Below are 19,056 nucleotides of genomic sequence, written 5' to 3'. Positions count from 1 at the left end.
CACCGTGACGTACTCACCCTGTGTTTCTGTTTACACCCACACGATCGTCCCAGCGAGTTGATGTATTCTCTAAATCTGTAATAACCAGAACAAAATGATCATATCATCTACCTAAACATCTATCTGTACATTCATGTTCCTCAACAATACTCACGTACCCTTCTCTGTTCTTCTTCCCTGTGTGTGATGGGGAAAGAAAACGTGACAGTGTTTTAGAACAGAAACTGGTCGTGTTTAGAGCATGCACAAGTACTAAACCGATCCGGCTGTAAATAATCCGAGTGTAGTGTCTGATCTAAGGGATATATTCAGAGTCAGAGTCTTTATTTCTGTTACTGATACGACAATAGAATGAGAAAAAGTACACAGAGCAGCTACATCAGATCACACACTGTGCTGTGCTTGTAGATTATACTTACAGAAAGCAGATATTTGTAAAGCAAGGCAGCACACAGCAAAGACGCATTCAGTCGGTAGGAGAACGACGCGCAGATCCACTGTACGCTGGCCAGTTTCTATTCATAATCATAATTGGAAAAGAGAAGAAATTGTAGTTCTGTACGTATATACATTAAACTGGACTGGTTTCAATAACATTTTTCTGATTACTTTAATGTCAGTAATTTCACACTAATGTTTTTACCATGATGAGTTTTTGTAGCATTATTATTAAAATCATGGACTATAGAGTTCACTCACGCGCTTTTAGGATCAGCTCCACTAATAACACAACCGCGTTCACAAGAACCACCACCACTGAGCCAAACATGAACACAACCAAATGGGACAAACCTGTAACACAAACACATGAGGATTAGACAAAACATTCACTTTTCTCTTTTAACTTCGTGTGTTGTTTTATAAATATAGAATAACGGTATTTTATGGCCTGAATATAACTCGGATATATCCTGACTGAGACAGAAATATCTTCATACTTTGACAGAAAATAATGTTGTACTTACGTTGCTGTGTTCCAGTGTTTCTGGAGTCAGATACTCGACCTGTGGTGATTAAAGCGAAATCAGTGAATTTATATGAGATCTGTGAAAATAGAAACAAAACCTGTTCCCTTCTGTGTAATCCAGTACACGTTTTCCAATTCCATATAAATAACAACGCACTAGTGGAAGTGGTAACTGAAGCTGGTCAAAATCAGACCCTTTCAGCAGGACATTCACAGCCATGCACATGGACGCCACATTTCTAGCCGTCTAACCCATTACATTACTCATAACTACTGAATGATAAAACCACTCGGAATGATTAGATACAGCGGTGCAAGGACCATTCAAGATGCTTTGGACAAACATCTCACAGACGCCAATACTCCAGAAATGTGCTTACAGAGGCCACAGTATGAAGCTCTTGGGGTTCTCTTTATATCTCTGAGGATTAAACGGTCTGAACTTGGGCTGAATTTGCTGGAACGCACACTCCTGAGAAGAGAAGGCAACTGTCTTGAAGGCTCTCCATCCTTCTCACTGGAGAATGGTGAATTTCAATTATAACCCTTCCCAGTCTGATTAGCAGCAACAAATCTCTTCTCTGAGGTCATGGCTGATGTCCTTTCTCCTTGGCATGATGTGCTCCAGAACACCAAAAACCCATAAGTTCTGCTTTCATAGAGGTAGTCACACTTCTTGATGTTTCTTGATATTTCATCTGTAACACCAGGCTGTTTATTACTCTCTTAATGATCGTGGAAGTAGGAAGGGTGTATTTATTTTTTCCCCACCTGGTTTCTGAATTTTGGTTTACGTTTAGGGAAAAAACGACTACGTATTGAAATCTGTTGTGGGTTTTTTTTTATCATCATCTAAGTTTATTTATTTGTTTATAGAAGTTGGTGAGGACCATACAACTGTTATTTAACTCCTGAAAATAAATAAGAATAGAATTGAAGGAGGGTGTACTTTCTTTTTCTCCATGGCTGTAGTTACAGTAAATGTTGTGGAACATTCATAAGAACAATCTCCAGGACAGAGGAGTTTCCCATTTCTGGCTTCTTTTATATTTTTTTCTCTTTATCTTCAAGATGGTAAGGGAATGACCGTGTACAGCTCCTACAGAATACAGTGGATGTAAAAAGTTTACACACCCCTGTTAAAATGGCAGGTTTTTGTGATTTAAAAAAAATTAAACCAGGATAAAATCATGTGAGAACCTTTTCTACCTTTATTGTGAAATTTTAACCTATTAATTAAAGTGAAACACAATAAGAATCCTTTTAGGGGGAAAAAGTAATAAATAATCTGGTTGCATAAGTTTGCACACTAAACTAAACTAAACTTAGTTAAAGCACCTTTAGATTTTATCCCAGAATTCAATTTTTTTTGGTAAGGTGATAGAAGACCCTTTGCCTCCCCATTGAGGTTAGCTGCCGAGGGTTTGCCTGGGTCGCCCGGGCAATGGTGTATGATGTTGAAAGCCCCGTAACACCCGATGACCCCAGGTTACATCACAGATGATGTGTCTGGGTTGCACCTGCTAGGTGTGTGTAATATCATGCTGAAAGGTGAAATTCCTCTTCATCTTAAGTGTTTTATCAGAAGCCTTAAGGTTTTACGCCAAAGCTACTCATTATTCCCTCCACCCTGATTAAAGCCCCAGTTCCAGCTGAATAAAAAAGCCCCGATGTATGATGCTGCACCACCATGCTACCCCGTGGGGACGGTGTTCTTTTGGTGATGTGCTGTGTGTTGTTTTTTTTAGCCAAAGTTATGTTTTGGTATTCTGGGCAAAAAGTTAAACTTTGGTCTCATCAGATCACTGGACATTACTCCACATGGTTTTGGGAGATTGGATGTTTTATTATTTGTTTATTTATTGGTTAAAAAAGGCTTCCGTCTTGCCCCCCTACCCCCTACCCCATAACATAGATTGTTGTCACATGTAGGGAGCAACCAGAACTTGCCCGAAAATGCTGTAAATCTTTTAATGTTGCTGTAGCCATTTCCCCGGGTCTTCTCATCAATTTTAGAGGGACGTCCTGTTCTTAGTAATATTTTCTTACTGTAATAAAATTTTCCCCACTTGTTGATTATTGTCTTTACAGTGTTCCATGGAATATCCAATGCCTTGGAATTGTTTTTGTGACCCTCTCCTGACTGATATTTTTCAGCAATGAGATCTCGTATCTGCTTTGCTCTATAAGCTCTTTGTAGTCCAGGGCTTTTCCAGATGGATGTTACCAAGAAGATGTCAGGAGAATCCTACAGGAACAGCTGGACTTTATCTGGGGTTAATCAGTCACTTTAATTGATGTCAGATGTACACTAATTAGTATTTAACACGAGTTTGAATGTGACTGGTCGATTCTGAACACTACCACATTCCCAGTTATAAAGGGTGTGCACACTTATGCAAGCTGGGGGTTGGAAGTTTTTTGTTTTTCGGGGTTTTCACAATAAAGGTAGAAAAGGTTCTAACATGATTTTATCTTGAATTCATTTTCTTACATCACAAAAACCTGGAAATTACTGACTGTTACACAGCACCTACTCGATACTCCTTCCATAAATGTTAAAGAAATGTCTCCTAACAGAAACCCATATCAACAATTTTAAAAACAATCAACAATAACAACAATATCAACAACAATCAACAATAACAACAATCAACAATAACAACAATAACAACTATCAACAATATCAACAATACCAATGAAGCTCCACTTGTGAACGAGCTATTACTACAGAAACAATAACTTTCAGTATTGCAGTGAGTGCATTAATATAAACATTTATGTTACAGTCATAAATACTCAGGTCCGTACTGTTATAGAAAATGAATCAACACTTTCTGATTTGAGAATTCACCTGAGCAGTGGTCTAATTATTGTAACTAACCTCTGATAAAATAAAAATAATGTTACTGTTATTCAGGTAGTGCAGGTCTTATGTGTGCTGCTTAATATAACACTGGATTTAAAATTTAAGTTTAGTTTTTAATTAAGTTTAAACCACTTCCTTTGAATTGATCTGAATTTATTTGTTTTTTAATCGTGCTATTAAAATAAAAAGTATTTGAAAAGGATGAGAAAAGTAATGAATACCTGAGAAATACTCTATAAACAGTGTTATCATGGTCAAGATGTGGAGGAATGCAGTCGCACAGGTCAGCGCGTCACGCTCTACAAAGTGAGAAAAAGACACATTTTTACACAAGTGCAATCACGACAGAGTTACTGTATAAACAATTCACCACAGAACTGCAGTAAAAACACTTTGAAAGATAAAACACATGGTCGTGATTTTGTACTGGATTATTCTTACCTTCTTCCTCTTGGCTTCCTGATTAACTATTTAACATTTATAACTTCTTTTGTACATGAAACCATGTAAGGACGATCCAGTGGAAAAGCATCTCCTCTACCAATAAACAGTACTGAAGCAGGACTGGTACTTACCTTTCACATTATCCACAAAGACATAATGGAGGTAGATCGACGCTGATGCAGTTACAACCTCCAGGATCATTATCAATGATATCCGGAGTAAAAAATCTGCAAAAACAAACGAGTGTTTTTACACACTTCACATGACACATCTCTCACTGGTCTTACTGAGGTTATTAAATCTGCTGCACGCTCCGTACCAGGATTTCTGTACTGCAGTGTTAGCGCAGTGCTAGCAAGCTACTTAACTGTTAATACAATACCCAAATCTGATGGAATATACCATCACAAGCATGATTTTATTCCTCACTAACATTATCCAAGTTTTCCAGCCAGAGAGAAGTGAGAGAAGTTAAAACAAATTAAATTCAAACTAAATCTACAATCAATTTAGAATTCAGTATATCATGTATTTTATATGAACACAAAAGTGAAATGTGTTTAGAATCATGTACATTTGTGAAAATAATACATTTATTAATGTAAACATTTTAATTCACTGTATTCCTGACCAACACAAAGTCTGTATGTAAAAGTTTTTAGGAATGGAGTTGTGTAATCAGTTAACTGTTATCTACACATATAGAGTTTTAAATAATGTAATGTCTGTGGACTGAAGATAAAATAATATAGTTATGAACACATATTACATCTAATGTAATGTAATGTTTGACTGGCAAAAATAAATGATCTAAAATGAGTCAAATAAAGAATTATATAATGTACTTACATATATATAAATAATATAAACAACGTTCAAAAAACTTCCGTGCAAAAACTGGAATTAGTGCCAACGCCAGAAGTCCTGAGAAACAGAGAATGTTCATCACATTAATACAGCACTTTGTTTGAGAAGGTTCAGATTTAATCTGAAATTATTATTTGTGTCTGTAATTGTGCTGATGAAGATAATATGCTCCAGACTCATCACATACACGACTAAAACTGAAATCTTGTGGGATGAGACTGATTTTAGGGTACTGTATGTAAGTGTTAGTAGGTCTGGACAATGAGGGAACAAAATATAGAGAATATGTTTAAATATTTAAAATATCTAGACTTTAAAAGCTTTAGTGTGTGAAATCAATTACATTACATCTATACATGCAGTCTGAGTGTTTTATATTCTGTATATAATAGCTTTTAGGATAAGAAGTGCTTGGGAAAATATAATAGTACATTTAAAGAAACGTACATGTCAATAAAGTATAACATTACCTGCAAAAAGTGGTAATTACCTGACTGAAATCCATATGTATTTATAATAACAAATAGTCGTAGAAAATTGCTGAGTTCTGTAATATCGTGACTAAAGCTTGCTCCTTCTTGTAGAGTCCTTCCACGGCACACTGTATTGGAAAATAGAGGATCATTAAAAGGTTATTTCAGAGGTCTGTAAGGCATTTTTAAAGAGCAATAAATAAAAACACATGAATGGTATTTATATTCCAGGTATTATGGCAGCTACCCGAAACAAAAGGTAACACTACAGTTATACACCAGTGCTGTTATTCCAGTGTAAGGACCTGTGTAACTACGATGTGTTAATATGGAAATACAGCAAATTACAATATGCATTTACATGTGAATAATTACAGAACTGAATTATTCACTTGTTGTGAAAGATAAATAAAATACCATGAATAGTATAATGTTGTCCTCAACACCAGAACTGATTCAGTAGGATTGAGAAACAGAAAATCAGAGGAATTCACACACGTCAGTATAAAGGAAATCTGTAGTTAGAAATTGGGGCAGTATTTGTGGTAATTTTATTTATTTATTTATAAGCATTAATTCTTTATTGTTCCACATGCCATGTGTTTAACTCTCATCACCTGCTGCAGGTTAACAAATTTAAACAGTTAATTAATGACAAAACCTAAAGTTTTTTAAAGGAAATAAATACACAGAGATGTTAAACAGGATATCGTCAGCAGGGAAGTTATTTTAGAAGTTATTTTAGAATTATACACAGAGGTTTGTCCCAGTTATTTTGATCATGAACATACAGAGCTACTCTGAAATGTCTTAATAAATACATCCTGATACCGGTTCACTATGTCACAGACTAAGAGTAATCAGTCTAAAAACTCTGTTGGGGAGGGAATATAGTAAGAAAAGCACAAACACAACCATTTTTTCAGGAATAAAAGGGTGACTGATTAAGCCTGTGTGAAATTGTTTAAAACATGTAATAACATTTCTGGAATGTATCTGTACATTAATTCTATAATGTAGATCTGATGTACCTCTCTCTCTGTTCTTAAACACATTAAGAATTGTTTAATATAAAACAATAAATGCTTGAAACACCTACCAATAGCAATAACATACAGAATATACAGAAGAGTCCGAAGTGGCCCCAGTAGCAGAAATATCAGAAACCCCACTTTCCATCCAGTGGTTACATTATACCAGACATCCACAACAATAGCTAGACTATAACAAAAGCAAAAATAATGTTAGTATATATTACACAAATACATACAGTGCTTTGTAAACAAAAATATGAAACGCTTTGCTTAGAGACATACAGCAGTAAAACATGTAAAGGAAATAAATAATATAATATAATATAAAAAATATTACAGTTTTGGATTTAGGGATCGTTCAAGCGGTAGACGTTATCACATCAACTGCAGCGAGAAGCCTTAATAATGAAGTTTAAAGTTTTACTCAGATGAAGTAAACTGCACTGGAGGAGAACTGGAACAATTATAATCCAGTCACATATAGAACAGCAGTCACATTCAAACAGCTCTGCCTCGTTCTTTTTTAATAGAGCACAATCAGACCTGTGAGAGAGAAATAGTTTGTATATAAGGTCAAAAAGACACATATTATTACTTTCTATGTCTAGGTCAAAGGGCAAGATCATAAAATTTCATGACTGTGACAGGTGTAGGTCATTACAAACCGTCATTATTGTAACAGTTATCGTTAACGATCATCACCAGCTGTCATTATCATAACAGGTGTAGGTCATTACCAACCGTCATTTTTTTTAACAGTTGTCATTAACAGCCATCACCAACCATCATTATCATAACAGGTGAAGGTTAAAAATGGATAACGTTATACCTTCTTTCCCACAGAATAATCGTTGATCTTGACAGGTGTAGTTAAAGATATATAATGTTACATGTGTTAGGTTTGTTGTAATCTGTTGTGTTCCCACACATCTGTTTAAATATTTAGGCCATAGCTAATTGATTATTATCAGTACTAAACTTTAAATCCGGTTCCCATACATTCCAGACACATATGTTCTCATACATAGTATGGCCATGTGTATTCCACACACACACACACACACACACACAAACACACACACACATCCAAACAAAAATATGACACACAGACACACACACACGCATTCACAGACACACGCACGCATACGAATTTGTCTATAAAAGTCGAACACCCCTCTAGGTTTTATAATACTCTGTACTTAGAGCATCATGTGCAAGCTTACAACATGGCTGATGTTTGTCCTACCGCACCGAAAAAAGCTCACCCTTTTTTGGGAAGAATAGAAAAAATGTTAGAGCATGAAAAGATTCAATATTGGGTAATGACAAACGGATATACAGACAGATTTTTTTTCGATGCAGAAAAAGGAACCGTTTTGCTGATTAATAATGAATTTCCATACACATCCAACCAAATTTATGACACACACAAACACACTTTCTTTTCACATTATTTAAAAGGAATTTAAGTGTTATGTACTTAATTACCATAATTATGAACACAAGTTGTTAAGTTGACAATCATTTTTTTAAATTACGTTGCTCCATTTAGATTTTCTCCAGTAGAATACAATCTTTTAAACCAGGAAAAATGACTACCTTTAAGTTGTATAACAATAGTAAGTAAAATCCAGTGTGATTTACAATACAAATCTCATACGTAACATGTCTGCAGGATTTATAGACATTAAAGCACTGAATGAAATGAGCAATATAGACAAAAAAGAAACACACTGTGTCTACTACTTTTATCTCTATCATAGAACTATCCACAGTCCAAACGCTGAGGAGTTAGAAGGCTATATGTGCAAATGACAAAAGATTAAAAAATAAATAAAAAATGTATCATTACATGAAATTAGATTACATAAGGTAGTTGAGGTTTACACGAATAAGCAGAAATGGAATCATGTTTTTCTTTCCTATAACACAAATGAAAAGCCCTCTATACACGAGCAGATTTGTCAAATGAAACTTTTTCATTCTTTTCCACAGCTACGGTAAACTAAAGAGAAGATTTTCAAATTTCACTGCTAAATATGACTAGCATTAGCTATGTGTAGTAGTGCAAAATGCTCCATCAAATGTATTAGCAGGTGTAGCCTGTACACGAGTCCACTATTGGTCATATCACAATTGAGAATATTCCCAAATTCATTGCTTTAGTAGAATTTAATTGCAAGTGAAATGATGCTCACACTGTAATGTCCTTTGTATAGTATTTATTCGGTCTACAGGTCCTCTAGCACAGTCTTAACTGTGGTATAGGAGATAAGGATCTCAGATATATGTAGCCTCAGTCCTACCATTATGTCCAGCTTAATGTAAAATACAAGCTGATGTATTATGTTATGTGATGTTATCTGAAAATGATTAAAACTGTATTATAATTAAACTATGTAAAGAACCCCAACCTTGACAGTCCGGGGAAACAGAAAAACGCGAGGAGAAAAAGAAGAATAAGGAGGAGAGTAAGACAGTAACATGGAGGAAGACGGAGTGGAAAGCTGGAAAGCCGCTGAGAAAGCTGTTCCAGACATTATGCACATCCAGCAAGACCTGAGAGATCTACAGCTCTGCCAAGCTGTCACTGTTGGGCCCTTGAGCAAGGCACTTAACCCTCTCTGCTCCAGGGGCGCCGTATCAGGGCTGACAGCTTCCTGACACACTGTGCTCTACTGTATATGTGACCAATAAAGACTCATTATCATTATCATATTGAGTGTTTTAAATCAAATGACAGTTGAAGCTGAAATGTTAAAAGAACGTGCTAAATACAGGAGGACTGAATACATTAGGAAATTAAGTGAGAGAAATGGCAAAATAGGGAGACTCTCTAACCTTGCTAGACAAATAGATGAAATGGAAAAATTGATAGAACACTTAAATCTGAAGAAAGCCCAGTAAAAGCATGCATCCTGTTTTTACTTCCTGTTATTTACAGCCAGCGCTAAAACACACACAGCTTTAAGATGAGTGCTCAAAAACCACAAATCCCAAAACCTCGGTTTATCTGCTAAAGACCCAAATAAAGACATGCTTTCTGTTTTCTACATGCAGCTTCAGAGTTTTCGCTCGTAACCGCATCCGGACACAGTTGAGAAGGAGTTGCGGTTTTGAGTGAAATCGTAGACTCTAATCGAATCGTAGACGCTTGAAACCACAAGCGAAAGATGTATATAAGCTTCGAACAGATGAGTGTTCAGGGCCGCACGTCGGGTGAATATTACTCGTTTTACTTTCTTGTGAAGGAAGAAAATCTATCTGATCATGCGTGATCTAAAAGTATTTTTATGTCTTGCTTAAAAGAAAACCATTTTCAGACTCTGCGTAGTCGCTTGTTTTTCTTTATTTTATTTTCTTTATATTCTGAGTTAAGGTAATTGTAATCCTTTTATTCTTTAATAAACCAAAGTCCATATAAAGGACGATTCGTATATCTTACTCCGTGAGTAAAATTCCTTTGGTACACACCCCTTCAGCGAAAGGGAAAGGATTTCATTGGTTCTCTAGCCCAGCGGCATGAAGACTCTGCCTTCTGATAAGGTAAGAGAAAGTGCTCTATCTATTGTATGACAGAATAGCGAGTAGAGGATTAATATTTGGGATATTAATTCTGATGAAATTCAACATGGCACCCAATGTGCGGCTAGAGTAAAGTACATAACTTATAAAAAAGCATTAAATTATAACTAGAATATAGAAGAAACACACCACGGGCACAAAACTAGTAAGAGAAGCTATTACGCCACTAGACAGGGAAAGCCATGCGCGCTTAGACTCAGAGAAGATCTAAATAAGTCCTGATAATCCCAGAAATAAAGACCTAAAAGAGTATGGCTGAAAAAGGTCCGAAATATACTCATGAAGTTGTTCATGTAGGAATTACATGGCCTTATCCTGATAGGGTAGAGGCAGATAACGGCAGATTGCAATACCTAGGCGAAAATCACTGGCAAATAAGTGTAGAAGGAGGACAATGGCCATGGCCAGAGTTAATAAGAGCACTTAATGGAAAAGAAGTGTCTATGTTCCTTAGGGAAGGGACCCCGGCACCCACTAATATACCACTGATATCACAACTAAAAATAAAAGTGTACAATATGAACAGGCGATCAATCACAACTCGGCTAAGGAGGAAAGAGTTGCACCTCCGAAACCCCCAAGCATGTCATCAGTGACATCTAGAGTAGAACCAGAGGGATTACAGGCAGAATTAAGTACAAGGCTGAAGGCAAGAAGGAGACAGATAGACGGAGAAGGCTCCGGTTCTGACAAAGCCTCCAGAGTGCCCTTATGTCCAAACCTGCCTCCCCCACCGCCACTCGATCCACCGCTGCCGTCACAAACTCCAAAAAGGCCTATTCCTCCTGCGCCACTGTCTAAACCCATCAATCTTCCGTTACCTATAAATCCAAACAGAATGTATACTCCCATATATATGGGAGGCAGGATAACTGTGCAGGTAATTATAGGCGATGCGCTACAAGAGCAAGGGGATGTGCTAGTGAATCTAGCTAATGCCGACCTCAATCATAAAGGAGGGTTGGCTAGGGCTATTTGTGATAATGCAGGAGATGGCCTCCAAGCATTAGGACTTGACTACGTAGCTCGACATGGGCCTATCCCAAAAGGAGCTATAGTTGCCCAGCAGCTAGGGAAAGGGCATACATTAAAAGTTAAACTAATCTGGCATGTGGAAGGGCCCTGGCTACCTGTAAATCCTACGGCAGCAGACCTAGAGGAAAAGATTCCTCTAATAGCTGAAATAATAAGGACAGTAATTAATAAAGGAAGAACAGAAAGGGTAAGAGTAGTAATAATGCCATACTTGTCAACTGGAATCTTTAATTGTCCTGTAATTGATTTTGTAGCACAGTCAATTATAGGGATTCAACAAGCAGCTAACGACCCTGCAGGTGAACCGATAGAACTAAGATTGGTACACCCAATAAATGATGTAGGAAGGCAAATGCAGACGGGACTAATGGCCTTAATTAACCAAAGTACACCTAATAATCCACAAAGGCTGCAACCAGGGCTAATGGGCCCATTGGCTAGGCTGCTATCACCCATAATTCCATACTCCCAAGTACCTCAGGTGACATTCAAACCATGGCAACTTGAAGAGCCTGGAATGAAAAATTGGCCCAAACAGAAACAAATAATGAGAAAAGGGGCAAATGTAATTCAGCCACAAAACCCCTTTCCTATGTATAAACCTACCCCGCTCTATCCCATGGCTGAGATAGGTAATGTACAATATAGAATGACGCACGCAAGTAAACCATTTGAAGTGATAAACCTAGCACAGGAAGATAAGTGGGAAGAAGATGAGGTTCCATGGTAAACAAAAGGAGCTTTTTACACTGCTTTAAATGCAGAAAACTCATTCCAAATATTACAGGATCCCACAATAAACAGAAACTCCAAAATTAATTTATTAGCCGCTAAAGTTGACTTTGGGCAAAATGCTGTAGCCACATTAGCCCAGCAGGTGGTGCCACTAGACCACTATCAGCATTACTATATGTGTAATAGGCGCAGATAATTTGCTAGAAGGAAAAGATGTCAGAAAAGTGTGCTCGAACAAAGAGGTAGATCAGGAAGCTGAAATACAGAGAATAATAAAAGAATCTACAGGACAGAATAAAAAGAAATTGAAAGAAATTTTGAGGAAATACAAAAACTTCTATGCAATATTCAAAAATGATTGCGGAAAAGTAGATCACAAGTATACTCATAAGATAGAAGGAGGTATACATTCGGCCACAGAAACAATATCCTTTAAACCACAGGGCTGCAAAAGAGATTGATCAAACCATAGATGAACTAACTGAATTAGGTATCCTAAGAAAACTCGACAGAAATGAGTCAGCACCTACTAACTCTCCAATACAAGCAGTAGTAAAACCAGATGGGATATGGAGATTTGTTATGAATTACAAAGCACTAAATAAGGTTACAAAATCAGATACTAGATATCTGATAAATGCTTTGGATGCAATTGATAGTACGGAAAAAGGGAAGTACCTGACGAACATAGACTTAGCGAATGGGTTTTGGTCAATACCTATAGATAATGAAAGTCAAGGAAAGACAACTTTCACTCACAAGCAAAGTCAATATGAGTACACAGTTCTTCCTCAAGGACTTTGTAACTCACCAAATGTGTTCCAAGGATGTATGTTAGAAATATTGGCAGGACTGCCGGTAACCGTGTACATAGATGACATCCTATTAATTACTCAAACTGAGGAGGCGCACTTAGACCTATTAGATCAAGTGCTAGGTAGGCTAACTAAAGGAGGGCTAAAACCTAGCCTTAAGAAGATAGAAGCCTTACGTGATAGTGTAAATTTTTGAGGTTTTGTGTTGACAGGGGAAACCAAGGGCATTTCAAAAACTATGAAGGAAACCCTGCAAAATCTAAAAACAAATCAGATGAGTAGTAAGAGAGATGTACAGAGCTTAATGGGCGGCTGTGGCTCAGTTGGTAGAGCGGGTTGTCCGCTAATAGTAGGGTTGACGGTTCGATTGCAATTCTTTGCAAGGGTTGATTGAAGTCTTCTGGTTCAGGGGCCGCTGAGAAAGCTGTTTCCAGACATTATGCACATCCAGCAAGACCTGAGAGATCTACAGCTTGACACACTGGATATAAAAAGAACTGAAAAGCTGATATGGAAAAATTATTGTGTAGTGAAAGAATGTGATAGCATATTGAGTGTCTTAAATCAAATGACAGCTGAAGCTGAAATGTTAAAAGAACGTGCTAAATACAGGAGGACTGAATACATTAGGAAATTAAGTCAGAGAAATGGGAAAATAGCGAGACTCTCTAACCTTGCTAGAGAAATAGGTCAAATGGAAAAATTGATAGAACGCTTAAATCTGAAGAAAGCCCAGTAAAAACAAGCATCCTGTTTTTACTTCCTGTTTTTTGCAGCCAGCACTAAAACACACACAGTTTTAACAGTCTTATGCCTTAGTTCCCACAGTATTATGTCCCACAACCCTATATTTCCCATAGAAACAGCATGCCACCCTGAGTTCCCAGGCCAAAATTGGCCCAAAATCAACATTTTAATTTGAACATTTTTAGGCCTTGAAACAACTTATACTAATGTATTTGTGTAATATCACTTTGAAAATGAAGCAGTTCAGTGTTTTTACTCCACTTAGTTCACAATTCTTAACTAGAGAAATTACAAAAAATTGCTTTCTAAAATCCTTATGCTCATTTAGAAGTAGCATACGAGCATCAGCATGGTCAATGCCTTTGAATAAATGCATTTTAGCAGCAAAAGTCAACTTTCTGGTGATAATCAGACCAGCAGGTTCTGTTTTCTGTAATAATAATTGCAATGAAACACTTATTTCTGGTGTTTACTTACTTTGTACAACTTATCCTGCTTGTCGATGCTTGGATCATGTTTATCAACCACATGGAGAAATTTCCATATTGCAAGAAAGCGGTCTCGGCACATCACTTTGCGAAATACTGGCGTTTTGAACACATAAAGTATTCCAGCGCAGTAGTGTCAGTGGTACAGTTTGCGGCTGCAGCACGAGGACCAGGTGCCTCGTTTGGTTTGAAAGTTGAATCCATCAGGATCACGTTATGACTCCAAACCCCTGCAGTGTCAGTTGCACTGGTTGATGCTAAAGATGAAGACGGACCAGTGCCTGAATCATGAGAGTTTGCGTCACTATCAATTTCAACATAGCCTGAACTTTCACTGCTGTCACTATCTAGAATCCTCGCTCTCGCCTGTGTAACTGTGTATGTTTTCTTTTTTTTCACTGTTTTAGATGTACCTGTGATCACTGTATCAACAACATTCACGCTTGGATATTCTTCATCGTAATGATGGCATCACGTTGTGACGTCATCAACCTTCCGGGTCAAAATATAATAATTAAATAAGTAAGGAATCATAGCAGAGTAATGCTGGTATACCGGCCTTACGGGGATAACGTTTACACTGTTCAGCCACTCTATCGGCCTTACGGGTATTTGGCATAGACGACCAAGCCGGTATATCGTTCTTACGGGATTAGTGGGTTAAGGCGAGTGCTCAAAAACCATAAATCCCCAACCTCGGTTTATCTGTTAAAGACCCAAATAAAGACATGCTTTCTGTTTTCTACATGCAGCTTCAGAGTTTTCGCTCGTAACTGCATCCGGACACCGTTGAGAAGGCGTTGCGGTTTTGAGCGAAATCGTAGACTCTAGTGCTTGAAACCACAAGCGAAAAGATGTATATAAGCTTCAAACAGACGAGTGTTCAGGGCCGCACCTCGGGTGAATATTACTCATTTTAGTTTCTTGTGAAGGAAGAAAAACTATCTGATCCTGCATGATCTAAAAGTGTTTTTATCTATCCATCCATCCATCCATCCATCCTCAACCGCTTATCCGTTAATCCGGTTGCGGGGGCAGCAGCTCCAGCAGGGGACCCCAAACTTCCTTTTCCCGAGCCACATTAACCAGCTCTGACTGGGGGATCCCGAGGCGTTCCCAGAACAGTGTGGAGATATAATCTCTCCACCTGGTCCTGGGTCTTCCCCGAGGTCTCCTCCCAACTGGACATGCCTGGAACACCTCCCTAGGGAGGCGCCCAGGGGGCATCCTTACCAGGTGCCCGAACCACCTCAGCTGGCTCCTTTCAACGCAAAGGAGCAGCGGCTCTACTCTGAGTTCTTCTCAGATAACCGAGCTTCTCACCCTATCTCTAAGGGAGAGGCCAGCCACCCTCCTGAGAAAACCCATTTCGGCTGCTTGTACCCGCGATCTAGTTCTTTCGGTCACTACCCAGCCTTCATGACCAAGGTGAGGGTAGGAACGAAGATTGCCCGGTAGAGCGAGAGCTTTGCCTTCTGGCTCAGCTCTCTTTTCATCACAACGGTGCGGTAAAGCGATTGCAGTACCGCTCCCGCTGCTCCGATTCTCCGGCCAATCTCCCGCTCCAATGTCCCCTCACTCGTGAACAAGACCCTGAGGTACTTGAACTCCTTCACTTGTGTTAAGTACTCATTCCCCACCCGGAGTAGGCACTCCATCGGTTTCCTGCTGAGAAGCATGGCCTTAGATTTAGAGGTGCTAATCCTCATCCCAGCCGCTTCACACTCAGCTGCGAACTGATCCAGTGAGTGTTGGAGGTCACGGACCGATGATGCCATCAGGACCACATCATCTGCAAAAAGCAGCGATGAGATCATCAGGTTACCAAACCGCACCCCCTCCACACCATGACTGCACCTCGATATCCTGTCCATGAATATCACAAACAGGACTGGTGACAAAGCGCAGCCCTGGGGGAGCCCAACCCGCACCTGGAACAAGTCCGACTTTTTGCCGAGCATCCGGACACAGCTCTTGCTTTGGGAGTACAGCGATTGGATAGCCCTAAGAAGGGAACCCTTCACCCCATACTCCTTCAGCACCTCCCACAGTAAACCCCTGGGGACCCGGTCATACGCCTTCTTCAAATCCACAAAACACATGTAGACTGGCTGGGCATACTCCCAGACCCCCTCCAAGATCCTTGCGAGAGTGAAGAGCTGGTCCGTTGTTCCACGACCAGGACGAAATCCGCATTGTTCCTCTTCAATCCAAGGTTCGACTATTGGCCAAAACCTCCGTTCCAGCACCCTGGAGTAGACTTTACCAGGGAGGCTGAGAAGTGTGATACTCCTATAGTTGGCGCACACTCTCTGGTCCCCCTTTTTAAACAGGGGAACCACCATCCCGGTCTTCCACTCCTTGGGCACTGTCCCCGACTTCCACGCAATGTTAAAGAGGTGTGTTTTTATGTCTCTGCTTAAAAGAAAACCATTTACAGACTCTGTGTAGTCGCGTAGTCGCTTAGTCGCTTGTTTTTCTTAATTTTATTTTCTTTAAATCTTTTTATAAATTTCTTAGTTAAGTTACTTGTAATCTCTTTTGTTCTTTAATAAACCGAAGTCCATACAAAAGGACGATTCATATATCTTACTCCGTGAGTAAAATTCCTTTGGTACACACCCCTTCAGCAAAAGGGAAAGGATTTCATTGGTTCTCTAGCCCAGAGGCATAAAGACTCTGCCTTCTGAGAAGGTAAGAGGAAGTGTTTTTACATGCTCTATCTATTGTATGACAGTAGCGAGTAGAGGATTAATATTTTGGATTTTAATTCTGATGAAATTCAACAACTGTCTGAACGTGTCCAGACATGTTAAATGGGTAGGGGAGGGGACTTGACATTAGTGACTTGAAGTTATCAAGACTTAACTGACCCACCTGGATAACAGCAATGTGACGATGCTATTTATCGATTGCAGCTCAGAATTTAACACCGTCACTCCAGCTGAGCTGATAAATAAGCCCACTCACCTTGGCATCAGTACCTCCCTCTGCAATTGGATAATGGACTTTCTCATACACAGACCACAGTCTGTGAAGCTCTGCAACATGACTTCCTCCACCCTCACTCTGAGCACTGGTGTTCTATGTACCCAGCCCTCTCCTCTACTCCCAGTACACCCACGATTGGGTTCATGCCTATGGTTATAACACCACATTCAGTTTTGTAGATGACTACACAGTGGTTGGCCTTATCAGCAAAGACAATGTTACAGCCTACAAGGTCCAGCACCTGGTGGAGTGGTACGCCAATAACAACCTGGCCCTCAATACCCAAAAAACGGGGGGGGGGGGGGGGGCGGGGTGTTGGAGGGGGGCTGGTTGGGTGCAGGGTTTTGTCATGATTTCCCCTCACGCTAAGCACTGGAGCACGCAGAGTTTCAGTGACACTGAATTTATTTACTTATGACACGTGCATTTGTTGTGATTTCTGCCCTGTCTCCGCCCCTGTGTTGTCATTGGTTGTTTCCCGTATGTGTCATCATTAGTCTCAGCTGTTTTGTGTTCACCCTTGATTACGTTTGTCATTTAAACCCCTCGTGTCTTTTTGTACTTCATGAAGGATTACGTGAGTTTTGTTACAGTTTTGATCTTGTTCTCGCCCTCGTTCTCTATTCCTGTTTTGCCTTGTTTATGCCCGTTTGCCGATCGTCTGACCCATTGTCTATTTTTGACCACGCTATTGTCTCACATTTTGGATTTGTCTGCCTGCCTGTCTTTAATTAAACTCTTATCTGCATTTGCATCCGTTCTAACCTCCATTACCTTCAATTACGTGACACACTGTGGTCAAGAAGGCACAATAGTGCCTTTTTCACTGAGGAGACTGAGGAAGGCTCATCTATCTCCACAGATCCTGGTGAACTTTTATTTCTGTGCCATTGAGAGCATTCTGACAAACTGCATCTCAATGTGGTACAGAAACTGCTCAGTCACTGACAAGCGAGTGGTGAAAACTGCTCAACATATCATCGGTGTCCAGCTCCCAACAATACAATACAACACAACAGAAATCCACAGTAAAAGATGCCTGCAGAGGGTGAGAGGCATCATCAAGTACCCCGCTCATCCCACTCATGGACTGTTTACCCTCCTCCCCTCAGGGAGGCGCTACAAGTGCCTGTACTGTCGCACCAGCAGGCTCAGGATCACAGTGATGAATCTAGTGATCTTGAGCAGATGGTAGAGATTGCTCACATCACAGCTGTTAAATGTATGAGTTGAGAGAGCAGGTTCACTCGACTCACCAACAGTGTGAAAAGCCAACAACCAATCACTGATCACCAGTGTTTCTTAAAACCAATCACTGGTCACCAGTGTTTCTTACAACCAATCACTGATCATCTTTTTCCGTAAACTGATACTTGGTGATATTTACACTATTAAAAATGAGAAAAGTAATTTCATGCATAATCATTATTCCTCATGTCTATTTCCAGACTCACTGCTATGGCTTTATTTTTTTTTCTGTATTCTTAAATAAAATTGTAAAATTTTGTAAATACATAACAAAACTCTATTCTATTTCATTCTGTCCTCAAGAAGTCAATTCATTGTGAATTAGATACATCTAAGATACATCTTGTGACTTCTAGAAATGTTTTGAGCCTTGTACCTTATCTTGTTCCTCCGGAAAAACCAGTCTACGCATGAACTACACCCTCTATTTGTGTTTTTTAACCAGTGCCACAATACTCTCTTGTGTTGGATTTTAGTGATTCAGCAATTAGAAATTACTTCTGGTTGACTGGCAGTTTCACAGACAAACTATTTAATTTTATTTTTTATAGTTTATAGTTTTATAGTCCCTCAATTCTGCATTTCTTTTTCCAGAGTTGAAGCACAGGTAGAGAAACCCATCCTCCTCACATAAATAACATCCTATACTGTCCTTTTAGCTCCATATAACTCAAAGTGAAGTCACAGTGCACTAACAAGCAGAATAATGCTGTATATTACCGTCACAGATGACCATCAACAGCAACAGATAAAAACAA

At 39.1% G+C, this 19,056-nt stretch overlaps 1 protein-coding gene across 2 annotated transcripts in view; it reads right to left on the bottom strand.

Annotated features, from left to right (window-relative positions):
• Window positions 1-19,056, bottom strand: part of LOC128617184 (CD276 antigen homolog) — a 158,540-nt gene that overhangs the window by 112,116 nt on the left and 27,368 nt on the right. Inside the window, exons 1-9 of one of the 2 annotated variants that reach the window (XM_053640225.1) lie at window positions 5,638-5,739; window positions 5,130-5,204; window positions 4,412-4,507; window positions 4,058-4,135; window positions 966-1,004; window positions 700-792; window positions 420-515; window positions 159-177; window positions 18-75 (exon numbers count right to left, since the gene is read on the bottom strand). In XM_053640225.1, coding sequence (XP_053496200.1) covers window positions 18-75; window positions 159-177; window positions 420-515; window positions 700-792; window positions 966-1,004; window positions 4,058-4,135; window positions 4,412-4,481 — 453 coding nt within the window. In that variant the 5' untranslated portion in view covers window positions 4,482-4,507; window positions 5,130-5,204; window positions 5,638-5,739. Of the gene's footprint in view, window positions 1-17; window positions 76-158; window positions 178-419; window positions 516-699; window positions 793-965; window positions 1,005-4,057; window positions 4,136-4,411; window positions 4,508-5,129; window positions 5,205-5,637; window positions 5,740-19,056 lie in introns of those variants that run through there. The other variant, XR_008387532.1, reaches the window with a different exon arrangement.

The sequence above is a fragment of the Ictalurus furcatus genome, chromosome 13 (genome assembly GCF_023375685.1).
Source record: "Ictalurus furcatus strain D&B chromosome 13, Billie_1.0, whole genome shotgun sequence".
Lineage (NCBI taxonomy): Eukaryota > Metazoa > Chordata > Actinopteri > Siluriformes > Ictaluridae > Ictalurus > Ictalurus furcatus.
Note: the sequence above shows the minus strand (reverse complement) of the source record. Positions and strands in the feature narration are given on the sequence as shown.